We start from the raw sequence: 13,098 nt of genomic DNA on the forward strand, positions 1-13,098 counted from the left end.
ACTGGGGCGGTTTTCAGGCGGTATTGCGCTAAAAATACCGCCTGAAAATCGCCCCTAAACAGCCGCCGCTGTTTGTTCAGTGTGAAAGCCCGAGGGCTTTCACACTGAAGCGGTGCGGTGGCAGGACGGTGAAAAAAGTCCTGCAAACCGCTTCTTTGGAGCGGGGAAGGAGCGGTGTATTCACCGCTCCTTCACCGCTCCTGCCCATTGAAATCAATGGGACAGCGCGGCTATACCGCGGTAATACCGCGGCTATAGCCGCGCTGTACGAGGTTTTTAACCCTTTTTCGGCCACCAGCGGGGGGTTAAAACCGCACCGCTAGCGGCCGAATACCGCTGCAAGAACGACGGTACAGCAGCGCTAAAAATAGCGCTGTTGTACCGCCGATGCCCCCACTGCCCCAGTGTGAAAGGGGCCTAAGAAGAATGTTCCTTACATTGGTGATCAGTGGGAGGAATGTTCTTTACATTGATGATCAGTGGGAAGAATGTTCTTTACATTGGTGATCAGTGAGAAGAATGTCCCTTACATTGGTGATCAGTGGGAAGAATGTTCCTTACATTGGTGATCAGTGAGAAGAATGTTCCTTACATTGGTGATCAGTGAGAAGAATGTCCCTTACATTGGTGATCAGTGAGAAGAATGTCCCTTACATTGGTGATCAGTGAGAAGAATGTTCCTTACATTGGTGATCAGTGGGAAGAATGTTCCTTACATTGGTGATCAGTGAGAAGAATGTTCCTTACATTGGTGATCAGTGAGAAGAATGTTCCTTACATTGGTGATCAGTGAGAAGAATGTTCCTTACATTGGTGATCAGTGAGAAGAATGCTCCTTACATTGGTGATCAGTGAGAAGAATGTTCCTTACATTGGTGATCAGTGAGAAGAATGTTCCTTACATTGGTGATCAGTGAGAAGAATGTTCCTTACATTGGTGATCAGTGAGAAGAATGTTCCTTACATTGGTGATCAGTGAGAAGAATGTTCCTTACATTGGTGATCAGTGAGAAGAATGTTCCTTACATTGGTGATCAGTGAGAAGAATGTTCCTTACATTGGTGATCAGTGAGAAGAATGTTCCTTACATTGGTGATCAGTGAGAAGAATGTTCCTTACATTGGTGATCAGTGAGAAGAATGTTCCTCACATTGGTGATCAGTGAGAAGAATGTTCCTCACATTGGTGATCAGTGAGAAGAATGTTCCTTACATTGGTGATCAGTGAGAAGAATGCTCCTTACATTGGTGATCAGTGAGAAGAATGTTCCTTACATTGGTGATCAGTGGGAAGAATGTTCCTTACATTGGTGGTCAGTGGGAAGAATGTCCCTTACATTGGTGATCAGTGAGAAGAATATTCCTTACATTGGTGATCAGTGGGAAGAATGTTCCTTAAGTTGGTGATCACTGGGAAGAATGCTCCTTACGTTGGTGATCAGTGAGAAGAATGTTCCTTACATTGGTGATCAGTGGGAAGAATGTTCCTTACATTGGTGATCAGTGGGAAGAATGCTCCTTACATTGGTGATCCTTGGGAAGAATGTCCCTTACATTGGTGATCAGTGGGAAGAATGTTCCTTACGTTGGTGATCAGTGGGAAGAATGCTCCTTACATTGGTGATCACTGGGAAGAATGCTCCTTACGTTGGTGATCAGTGGGAAGAATGTTCCTTACGTTGGTGATCAGTGGAAGAATGTTCTTTATATTGGTGATCAGTGAGAAGAATGTTCCTTACATTGGTGGTCAGTGGGAAGAATGTTCCTTACATTGGTGGTCAGAATGTTCCTTACATTGGTGATTAGTGGGAAGAATGTTCCTTACATTGATAATCAATGGGAAGAATGTTCCTTACATTGGTGGTCAGTGGGAAGAATGTTCCTAAGCTAAAAAGATCATTGGTCAGGAGTAGGGATGAGCCATACACCCCCCCCCCCCGGTTCGGACCAGAACCTGCGAACGGATCGAAAATTCGCACAAACGTTAGAACCCCATTGACGTCTATGGGACTTGAACGTTCGAAATCAAAAGTGCTCATTTTAAAGGCTAATTTGCATGATATTGTCCTAAAAAGGGTTTGGGGACCCCAGTCCTACCCCAGGGGACATGTATCAATGCAAAAAAAACTTTTAAAAAACGGCCGTTTTTTCGGGAGCAGTGATTTTAATGATGCTTAAAGTAAAAAAAAAAAGTGAAATATTCCTTTAAATATCGTACCTGGGGGGTGTCTATAGTATGCCTGTAAAGTGGGGCGTGTTTCCCATGTTTAGAACAGTCCCTGCACCAAATGTCATTTTTAAAGGAAAAAATCTCATTTAAAACTGCTTGCGGGTTTAATGTAATGTCGGGTCCTGGCAATATGGATGAAAATCAGTGAGACAAACGGCATGGGTACCCCCCAGTCCATTACCAGGCCCTTTGGGTCTTGTATGCATATTAAGGGGAACCCCGCACCCAAATTAAAATAAGGAAAGGTGTGGGGCCCCCAGGCCCTATATACTCTGAACAGCAGTATACAGGCGGTGCAAACAAGACAGGGACTGTAGGTTTGTTGTTAAGTAGAATCTGTTTGTAATTTTTAACGGGTACATTTTTAACGTGTTTAGCTCCAGCCAAAAAATCTTTTTTAAGCTTTTTGGAAAACATAGGGAAGGGTTATCACCCCTGTGACATTTGTTTTGCTGTCTTTCCTCCTCTTCAGAAGATTTCACCTCACTTTTTGTCCCAATGACAAATGTTTTTTGAAAATTTGGGGGTTTTTGTGGAACAAGGATTGGAAAGCATCAGTGGAAAGGAGAAATGTTTTTCCCATATTAACTCTTACAGGAAAGAATTTCCCTTCCTAGGGGTAGATTTCATCTCACTTCCTGTTGTCTCCTTCCGTTTGCAAGTAGGAGTCGTTTGTAAGTTAGATGTTTGAAAGTAGGGGCCTGCCCTATATACTCAGCAGAAATTTGGGCCTTAGGTGTTGTTGTAGCCACAACACTGTAAGCCCTCACAGGGCCCTGCTGTTGAACAAGGGCAGAAAAATTGGGCCTTTGGTGGTGGTGGTGCTGGTGCCACAACACTGTAAGTCCTCACTCGCTCTTGGTGGGTGCAGAAATGGGCCCTGCTGTGAAATATTAGATCAGGAATTGTAATTACATGCCCCTGTTGAACAAGGGCAGAAAAATTGGGCCTTTGGTGGTGGTGGTGGTGGTGCTGGTGCCACAACACTGTAAGTCCTCACTCGCTCTTGGTGGGTGCAGAAATGGGCCCTGCTGTGAAATATTAGATCAAGAATTGTAATTACATGCCCCTGTTGAACAGGGGCTGAAAAATTAGGCCTTAGGCACTGGTGCTGGTGCCACAACACTGCAACCTCTCACAGATACTCTAGTTGTAACGCAGAAACGAGCCCTGCTGCAAAGTATTGCATCAAAAATTGTAATAACACGCCCCTGTTAAACAGGGGCTGAAAAATTGGGCCTTAGGCACTGGTGCTGGTGCCACAACACTGCAACCCCTCACAGATACTCTAGTTGTAACGCAGAAACGAGCCCTGCTGCAAAGTATTGCATCAAAAATTGTAATTACACGCCCCTGTTAAACAGGGGCTGAAAAATTGGGCCTTAGGCACTGGTGGTGGCGCCCAGAACCAAAAATGTTCTTACAAGTTATCAGCGTGATGATTGAGGAGGAAGAGGATAATTACTCAGGGATAGTCACTCAGCATCAGCATAGGCAGTCTTTGAAGGGATCTGAGATTTCAAAAAAAAATATTCGGTTACATCAGCATCAGGTGCTTGGTAGCTGGTGGTGATCCAAGACTGATCCATTTTTATGAAGGTCAGTCGATCGACCGAGTCGGTGGACAGACACACCCTGTGATCGGTTACAAAGCCTCCAGCAGCACTGAATGTGCATTCCGAAAGAACGCTGGATGCAGGACAGGCCAGTAGCTCAATTGCATACTGTGCAAGCTCTGGCCAGTGATCCATCCTCAAGACCCAGTAACCCAGAGGATTTTCGGTGGGAAAGGTGTCCAAGTCAGATCTTGCCCCTAGGTATTCCTGCACCATGTAAAACAGAAGCTGGCGATCGTTGCTGGAACCGATCATACCTTGGGGCTGCGGACCAAAAAATTGTCTGAACGCATCAGTCAGACGGCCACCTTCTCCACCGCTCCTTCTTTGACTGACCGAAGCCTCAGCAACACGTTGTCCAGAAACAGGAGTTTGTAACCTCCCAGTCTCTGGGAACGCGTTGCACAGACCTTTCTGCAAGGCCTCCTGAAGATGTTTCATCCTCTGCTCCCTCTGCGATGGCAAGATAAGGTCCGCAACCTTACCCTTGTAACGTGGATCAAGGAGGGTTGCCAGCCAGTATTGGTCCTTTTCCTTGATACCACGAATACGAGGATCCTTACGCAGGCTTTGCAGGATCAGTGAGGCCATGCAGCGTAGGTTTGCTGAGGCATTCGGTCCGGAGTCCTCTGGGTCACTAAGGATGACATGGTCCGCAGCCACCTCCTCCCAGCCACGTAAAAGTCTATGTGTTTTTTGGGACTGATCCCTTAAAGACTGCTGCTGATGCTGAGTGCCAGGCTCCACCTCCATACTGACACAATCCTCCTCCTCCTCCTCTTCCTGTGTGATAGGCAGGCACGCAGGAACACTGTCTGGATAAAGAGGGCCTTGAGAGCTAAGGAAGTCCTCCTCTTCCTGCCTCTGTTCTGCCTCAAGTGCCCTGTCCATTATTCCACGCAGCGTGTGCTCCAACAGGTGGACAAGGGGGACAGTGTCACTGATGCATGCACTGTCACTGCTCACCATCTTCGTGGCCTCCTCAAATGGTGACAGGACAGTGCATGCATCCCTGATCATGGCCCACTGGCGTGGGGAAAAAAAAACAAGCTCCCCTGACCCTGTCCTGGTGCCATAGTCGCACAGGTACTCATTGATGGCCCTCTGCTGCGTGTGCAGCCCCTGCAGCATGGCCAACGTTGAGTTCCACCTGGTGGGCATGTCACAGATTAGGCAGTTCTTGGGCAGGTTAAACTCCTTTTGGAGGTCTGTCAGCCAAGCACTGGCATTATATGACCGGCTGAAATGCACACAGACTTTCCTGGCCTGCCTCAGGACATCCTGTAAGCCCGGGTACCTGCCCAAGAACCGCTGCACCACCAAGTTAAGGACGTGAGCCAAACAGGGCACATGGGTCATTTGTCCCTGTCGGAGGGCAGAGAGGAGGTTGGTGCCATTGTCGCAAACCACCATTCCTGCCTTAAGTTGGCGTGGTGTCAACCACCTCTGAACCTGCCCCTACAGAGCTGACAGAACCTCTTCCCCAGTGTGGCTCTTGTCCCCCAAGCACACCAGCTCAAGCACCGCATGGCATCTTTTGGCCTGCGTACTTGCGTAGCCCCTTGAACGGCTACGGAGCACCGCTGGTTCCGAGGACAAAGCACAGGAAGAGGCCATGGAGGAAGAAGAAGAGGAGGGGGTGGAGGAGAGAGGTGTGTCACAATCATTAGCATTTTGGAGGCGTGGTGGCGGAACAACCTCCAACTACTGCACCTTGTCCTGCATCCTTCCCAGCTGCCAGCAGAGTCACCCAATGCGCCGTGAAACTTAGGTAACGTCCCTGTCCATGCCTGCTGGATCATGAGTCAGCGGTAATATGCACCTTACCGCTGACCGCCCTGTCCAGCGAGGCATGGACATTGCCTTCCACATGCCGGTAGAGAGCCGCAATCGCCTTCCGTGAGAAAAAGTGGCGTTTGGGTACCTGCCACTGAGGAACCGCACATTCCACAAACTCACGGAAGAGGGCAGAGTCTACCAACTGAAAAGGCAGCAGTTGAAGTGCTAGCAATTTTGCCAAGCTAGCATTCAACCGCTGGGCATGTGGATGGCTGGGAGCAAACTTCTTTCGGCGGTGCAGCAGCTGGGGCAGGGAAATTTGCCTGGTACAATCTGACGTCGGTGTACCAAAAGCAGATTGCCCACAAGTACTTGGCTGTGACACACCTAATTCTACACCTTCATTCCTCTCAGTGCAGGTCTCAGAGAGGACTGAAGGTATAGTGGGGTTGGAGATCTCAGCTGATGAGGAGCAAGGAGAGGTCCTCTTTGTTCTTTGGTGTGGGTCTTTTAGATACGCTTGCCAACGAACTGCATGGCAGGTCAATATATGTCTGGTCAAGCATGTAGTACCCAAGCGGGAGATGTTTTGGCCACGCGAGATACGCTTGAGACATATGTTGCAAATAGCAGCGGTGCGATCTGATGCACTCGTCTCAAAAAAGGCCCACACCAAAGAACTTTTTGAATAACGCGCAGAGACTGCAGCGCCCTGCACATGTGGAGCTTTGGGGTGTGATGCAGTCAAGGTGCTGCCCTTAGGCTGGCCCCTGGAGGGCATCCTGCCTCGTTGGTGATGTGCCGCCTCCTCCTCCTCCTCCTCCTCCTCTCTCCTATCAGGCACCCATGTTGAGTCAGTGACCTCATCATCCCCTCCCTCCTCATCACTGGAGCAAACCTGGCAGTATGCTGCAGCAGGGGGAGCATGACTGCCAGATTGCTGTCCTTCTTGGGCACCCCCTCTGTCCGTGCTCACGTTACTGCCTTCATCGATCTCAGTATCATCATCAGAGCCTTCCAAATGATGGGCATCCTCCTGGAGCATGTACCCAACACTGTGGTCAAACAGTTCGAGGGACTCCTCAGGAGGACATGGTGGGGCTAGGGAAGGAGTCACTGATGACATTGAGCCAAGGAAAGTGGCCGCTGCTTTGCCAGACAAAGTACCCTGGGCATGGGTGAGAGAGGATGAGGAGGATGAGGACGGCTGGGTCATCCACTCGACCAAGTCTTCCGCATGTTGTGGCTCAACACGGCCAGCTGCCGAAAAAAAGGCCAAGCGTGTCCCACAGCCACGTGCTGATGAGGATGCTTCGTTTCCACGACCAGCACTAGACACAGAGCCTGCTTGCCCTCTCTTATTGGCTTGTGACTGTCTGCCTCTCCTTCTTGGCCTTGGCCTTCCAGACATACTAATGGCCTGTAGCTGCACTAAGCTGGGATAGATATATATATATATATATATATATATATATATATATATATGTACTGATACTGCAGCTAGCAAAATCAACTGCCTGCCTGTAGTATGAGAACACCACCAACCTTCTACAGGTAGCTTTAGCTGAACACTGTGCAGAGCTCGCAAAAAAAATAACTTGTAGGTTTAGCTGGACACTGTGAGGTGGACGCACCCCACTAACTTGTAGTTTTAGCTGAACACTGTGAGCAGGACGCACTGCACTAACTTGTAGGTTTAGTTGAACACTGTGAGGTGGACGCACTGCACTAACTTGTAGTTTTAGCTGAACACTGTGAGCAGGACGCACAGCACTAACTTGTAGTTTTAGCTGAACACTGTGAGCAGGATGCACCGCACTAACTTGTAGGTTTAGCTGAACACTGTGAGCAGGACGCACCCCACTAACTTGTAGTTTTAGCTGAACACTGTGAGCAGGACGCACCGCACTAACTGTAAATAGTCTAGCTGCCTGACTGTGGTACTAATAGGATCAAAAGAACACCAACAATTTTCTTCAGGTAGTTGTAAATACTGTAACAAGACAAGCCTGCCTGTCAGTAAGAAGATAACAGGAACAGATCTAGCTGAACACTGTGAGCAGGACGCACTGCACTAACTTGTAGTTTTAGCTGAACACTGTGAGCAGGACGCACTGCACTAACTTGTAGGTTTAGCTGAACACTGTGAGCAGGACGCACCCCACTAACTTGTAGTTTTAGCTGAACACTGTGAGCAGGACGCACCGCACTAACTTGTAGGTTTAGCTGAACACTGTGTAGAGCTCGCACTACACTAACTTGTAGTTTTAGCTGAACACTGTGAGCAGGATGCACTGCACTAACTGTAAATAGTCTAGCTGCCTGATTGTGGTACTAATAGTATCAAAAGAACACCAACAATTTTCTTCAGGTAGTTGTAAATACTGTAACAAGACAAGCCTGCCTGTCAGTAAGAAGATAACAGGAACAGATCTAGCAGAACACTGTGAGCAGGACGCACTGCACTAACTTGTAGCTTTAGATGAACACTGTGCAGAGGTCTCACTACACTAACTTGTAGGTTTAGCTGAACACTGTGAGCAGGACGCACCCCACTAACTTGTAGGTTTAGCTGAACACTGTGAGCAGGACGCACAACACTAACTTCTAGGTTTAGCTGAACACTGTGAGCAGGACGCACCCCACTAACTTGTAGGTTTAGCTGAACACTGTGAGCAGGACGCACCGCACTAACTTGTAGGTTTAGCTGAACACTGTGAGCAGGACGCACCCCACTAACTTGTAGGTTTAGCTAAACACTGTGAGCAGGACGCACCACACTAACTTGTAGTTTTAGCTGAACACTGTGAGCAGGACGCACAGCACTAACTTGTAGGTTTAGCTGAACACTGTGAGCAGGACGCACCCCACTAACTTGTAGGTTTAGCTAAACACTGTGAGCAGGACGCACCACACTAACTTGTAGTTTTAGCTGAACACTGTGAGCAGGACGCACAGCACTAACTTGTAGTTTTAGCTGAACACTGTGAGCAGGACGCACCACACTAACTTGTAGGTTTAGCTGAACACTGTGAGCAGGACGCACCCCACTAACTTGTAGGTTTAGCTGAACACTGTGAGCAGGACGCACCACACTAACTTGTAGTTTTAGCTGAACACTGTGAGCAGGATGCACAGCACTAACTTGTAGTTTTAGCTGAACACTGTGAGCAGGACGCACCGCACTAACTTGTAGGTTTAGCTGAACACTGTGAGCAGGACGCACTGCACTAACTTGTAGTTTTAGCTGAACACTGTGAGCAGGACGCACTGCACTAACTGTAAATAGTCTAGCTGCCTGACTGTGGTACTAATAGGATCAAAAGAACACCAGTAATTTTCTTCAGGTAGCTGTAAATACTGTAACAAGACAAGCCTGCCTGTCAGTAGGAAGATAACAGGAACGGATCTAGCTAAACTGAATACAGTGTATATATATATATATGCAACACCTGGGATGCATATATATACACAATACACTGTAAATGCAGCTAACTGACTGACTGTTCTGCCTAATCTGTCTAACTCAAATCAAATGTCACTGTCTGTCTCTCTCTCTCTCTCTCTCTCAATGAACGCCAGAACACACACTACACAGGGCCGCCGTGCAGGCGGTCTTATATAGTGTGGGGCGTGTACTAAATCCCCTGAGCCATAATTGGCCAAAGCCTCCTTGGCTTTGGCCAATTACGGCTCTCTGTTCAGACGGCGCTGTGATTGGCCAAGCATGCGGGTCATAGTGCATGCTTGGCCAATCATCAGCCAGCAATGCACTGCGATGCCGCAGTAAATTATGGGCCGTGACGCGCCACACGAATTTGGCGTGAACGGCCCATATCGTTCGCAATTCGGCGAACGGGCGAACAGACGATGTTCGAGTCAAACATGGGTTCGACTCGAACACGAAGCTCATCCCTAGTCAGGAGTTACTGTCAGAGGCAGAAATTGCTCAATGGTCAAAGAACCCCCAGTAACCTCTGGAAGAACACTTAGGAATCCACTAAATCCTCATTGAGAAAGGCTGATATACACCTTGTAAAAGCAGTAGTGCATTTTTGCCTTAATTTAGGGAAATTGAAACATCTCTGTCAAGTTTCCACTGCTGTTTGGGTCCATCTGTGGAAATCCCCTTGACGTCCAGTTTGGAGAAAAAAATCTCTAAAAGAAGAATGTAAACAGATTTGGAAAGAGTGAGAAACTCTGTTATATTTTTATTGCTCTCTGTGTCCCTGTTGGGCGAATTCCCCCCACTTTCTACCATCCAACTTGGACAGGAAGAACAAAGCGACAGAGGTTCTAACCCTTCCTACCTCTATTTAAATCATAAAAGTGGAGTCCTACTTTAGCAGGAATGTAAATGAAAAAAACCCTCATGGTGGGACCTTTGGCTGCAACAGGTAAACTGTTCTACTTTAGCAGGAAAGTGCTGGAGAATATACATACCGAACAGTCCTCAATATTCTTCTGAAGCAGCTTGATCTTCAGTCCTTCCTTGGTCATCAAAGTGTTGTCATTACCTCTATTCACTGGTGCTGGTGGGCTCTGTGCCACTCTTGTGACCAGCTGGGGTGTCATTGCTGTAGATGGCACAGCACTCGTTTGGTTACCAAATTTTGCCTTTGTAACCTCAGAGAAAATGTTAACAGTTTCATCATTAATGTCTACAAGATGGATTCTCTGTAAATTGCTCTGTTGTCCCGGTGTCTCTACATAGTCCCGTATGGCTTCCACTATGTTTTCAACACATAATTTTAGAGGAAATCCAAAAACTCCAGAACTGACAGCTGGAATTGCTATTGAACTGTGACTCTTCTCGGAGGCCAGCTGTAAACTGGTGGTAATCGCCTTCTGTAAAAGCCATTCACAGTTGGAGCATGAATTTGCATCCCATCGGGGACCGATTGTATGTATTATTTGTTTGCAAGGCAATTTCCCTGCGTCAGTAATTACTGAATCTCCAGTGAACAATTTACCATCTTTATTGATAATCTGATCGCAGTCATCTTGTAGTTTAGGTCCTGCTGCATCCAGAATAGCTTTTGCCAAACCCCCAATATGTTTAAGATCTTCATTGGCTACATTAACAATGACATCTACATTGTGACGGCACAGGTCATCTTTATATACAGAGAGGGTCATTCCATTTGGAAGAGTTATTTGGAATTGGGATTGGGATTTTTTAAATAGATCATTTTCTACTCCAGCCTCATCCAAACGTATTACACAATGATGATTTGTCTTTGTGATTGTAGCATGAACTTCTTCATTGGCCTTACAAAACTTTTTGGCTCCCGGTTTCTCAATACGCAGAGTATCACTGTGAAGTGAGTGCAGAATGTCACTAATGACATTTGCTGCCTCTTGAACTTTCACCCGTGGTCCTGACAGGCAAATGCTATTCGGATTCTTTGTTACATTTACATTTTTCTTTATCTTTTCCAACATCTCCTTTCTTTCCTCCCAGAAGAACGTCATCTTTACTGAAGGATGAACTGGAATTTCTGTCTCTATAGTAGTGTTCTTCTCCAAAAAGTCGCTGACTTGTTTGTAACACTTTAGAACATTTGAAGGCAGGCCGGCGATGACCATGTTGTCCTCTGTTCCAGAAGAAGATTCCCCTATTAGAACTGTGATTTTCTCTGCATTAAATTCCTGGAGCAGATGTGACTGGAGACTTCTCCACTCCGGAGTTTTCAGAAGACTTTTGTCTTCAATTAAAAGTTGTCTGTGGAGCAGATTTTCCTTAATTTGATTTTCTGCTTCTATCAAGTCTTCCTTTGAATAAGCCATCAGTTTAACAATGCCATCATCAATTTCCAGCATTGCGTTAATTTTGTGATGTACAAAGAGCAGAGAAGACAGCTCTTCATTATTGGTGGACATCAGGAAGTGGACGAGGTGTGGATTCATCTGGATGACTTTACTTTTCATTTGTTGTGTGATGTTGAGTATCTCATATTTGGCGGTGAGCACTTCATCTCTCAGTCCCGATAGACAGGCTTTCTTTTTTGGCACATCATAGTCCATCTTCAGCTCTGGAACCTGGTCCAGGATCTTCTTCTTTAGGCCGCTGTTACACATAATCTGATAGAGGGCTGGAGACATAGATAAGGTCTCAGTCTTGGTTTGTTTCTTTCTTTCCACCACTTTGGTGGTTTCCGCTATCAGTTGTCTGAATGTCGGGTCAATCTTTGTAACATCCTTGGACATTCCAGCCAAGAAAACTTTCTCTAAACCAAAGTCAGGTTTGATGAGTACTTTATCATAGGTGGAGCTGCTGACACGTTCTCTAATAGTTTCCCAGACGGACTTATCCATTTTATACTCTATTACTCTGAACTTTGATATGAAGAGTGAAAATTCATTATAAATATCCTCACTCCATTGCAGTACAATCTTTGTCACAGACCTGAGATTGGTGGACAAGGTGGAAGAGAAGATGAGTTGAAGGACAGGATTCCGGCAGTCTTGATCTGGCCATTTGATCTCACAGTGTTTATTCTTCATCTTCACATCTATGTTGTTCTTTAGTCCTTCATTATTACAGATATGTTCCAATACGTATGCACTGATATTAAACTCTATAGGCTTTGGTATTTCTATACAAGGTCCGTCCTTCCCATACAGTGCTATACCCAACAATGGGTAGTAAGGGTATACGGATATCTTTTTCTTGGAAAACACATGATCCTTCTTCAAAACTCTTTTAACATCTGGAAGAGAAGGAAACAAACAGATGGTTCACACTGATGCTTCACTTAATACTCACAGTCAGTTTTTTTTTTAATCCAAACTTTTTTATTAATATGAAAAAGCATCTGAAAAGTACAAAGACATATAAAATAATAGAGAATGTAAACAAAAACAAAACAGATCAACCAGAGCTCATAATACAATAAGCTGTGCACAATACAATTTCTTTCTGTTTTCCTAGAATAATATACTATAAGCTCAGAACAAGCCTAATATAACTGACGCTTTAGGTAGATGAAACAATTCGAGCCCCTTAACAGTGGGGCCGTACCAACTTAAATTTGTCTATCCATTACTAGCTGTGAAGGAGCGAGGCCGTGAGAATCCAACCAGCTCTGCCAAATAAGATTACATTTTCACCAAGTAGTAGAGAATTAACATACTCAACTCATTTCTTTCTAGAAGGTACTGTGGGTAATATCCAGAACCTAGCAATTAACTTCCTAGCTAAATATAGCAATCTAGTTATCATAATGTATACACCCGGTGGGTAGATTTCAGTGTCCACAGTTCCAGGTAGGCACACCAAACAGGTTAAAGGTACAGAAACTTGGGTGAGCTTTGAGATAGTCTGTTGGACCTTAGTCCAATTCCAAGTGAGCTTTGGGCATTGCCAGATCATCTGTATAAAACCACCCCTATATAAAACCACCCCTATGTTACATTTAGGGCACAGTGGCTTATCTCTCCTGCCCCAATCAAACAAGGTGGCGGGTGTATA

The 13,098-nt window shown here is 46.0% G+C and overlaps 1 protein-coding gene across 1 annotated transcript in view; it reads right to left on the reverse strand.

Moving 5' to 3' along the window:
* Nucleotides 1-13,098, reverse strand: part of LOC141147320 (protein mono-ADP-ribosyltransferase PARP14-like) — a 171,151-nt gene that overhangs the window by 101,141 nt on the left and 56,912 nt on the right. Inside the window, exon 6 of the mRNA XM_073634541.1 lies at nt 10,068-12,337. Within this exon, the coding sequence (XP_073490642.1) occupies nt 10,068-12,337 (2,270 nt within the window). The remainder of the gene's footprint in view (nt 1-10,067; nt 12,338-13,098) is intronic.

The sequence above is a fragment of the Aquarana catesbeiana genome, linkage group LG06 (genome assembly GCF_042186555.1).
Source record: "Aquarana catesbeiana isolate 2022-GZ linkage group LG06, ASM4218655v1, whole genome shotgun sequence".
Taxonomy (NCBI): Eukaryota; Metazoa; Chordata; class Amphibia; order Anura; family Ranidae; genus Aquarana; species Aquarana catesbeiana.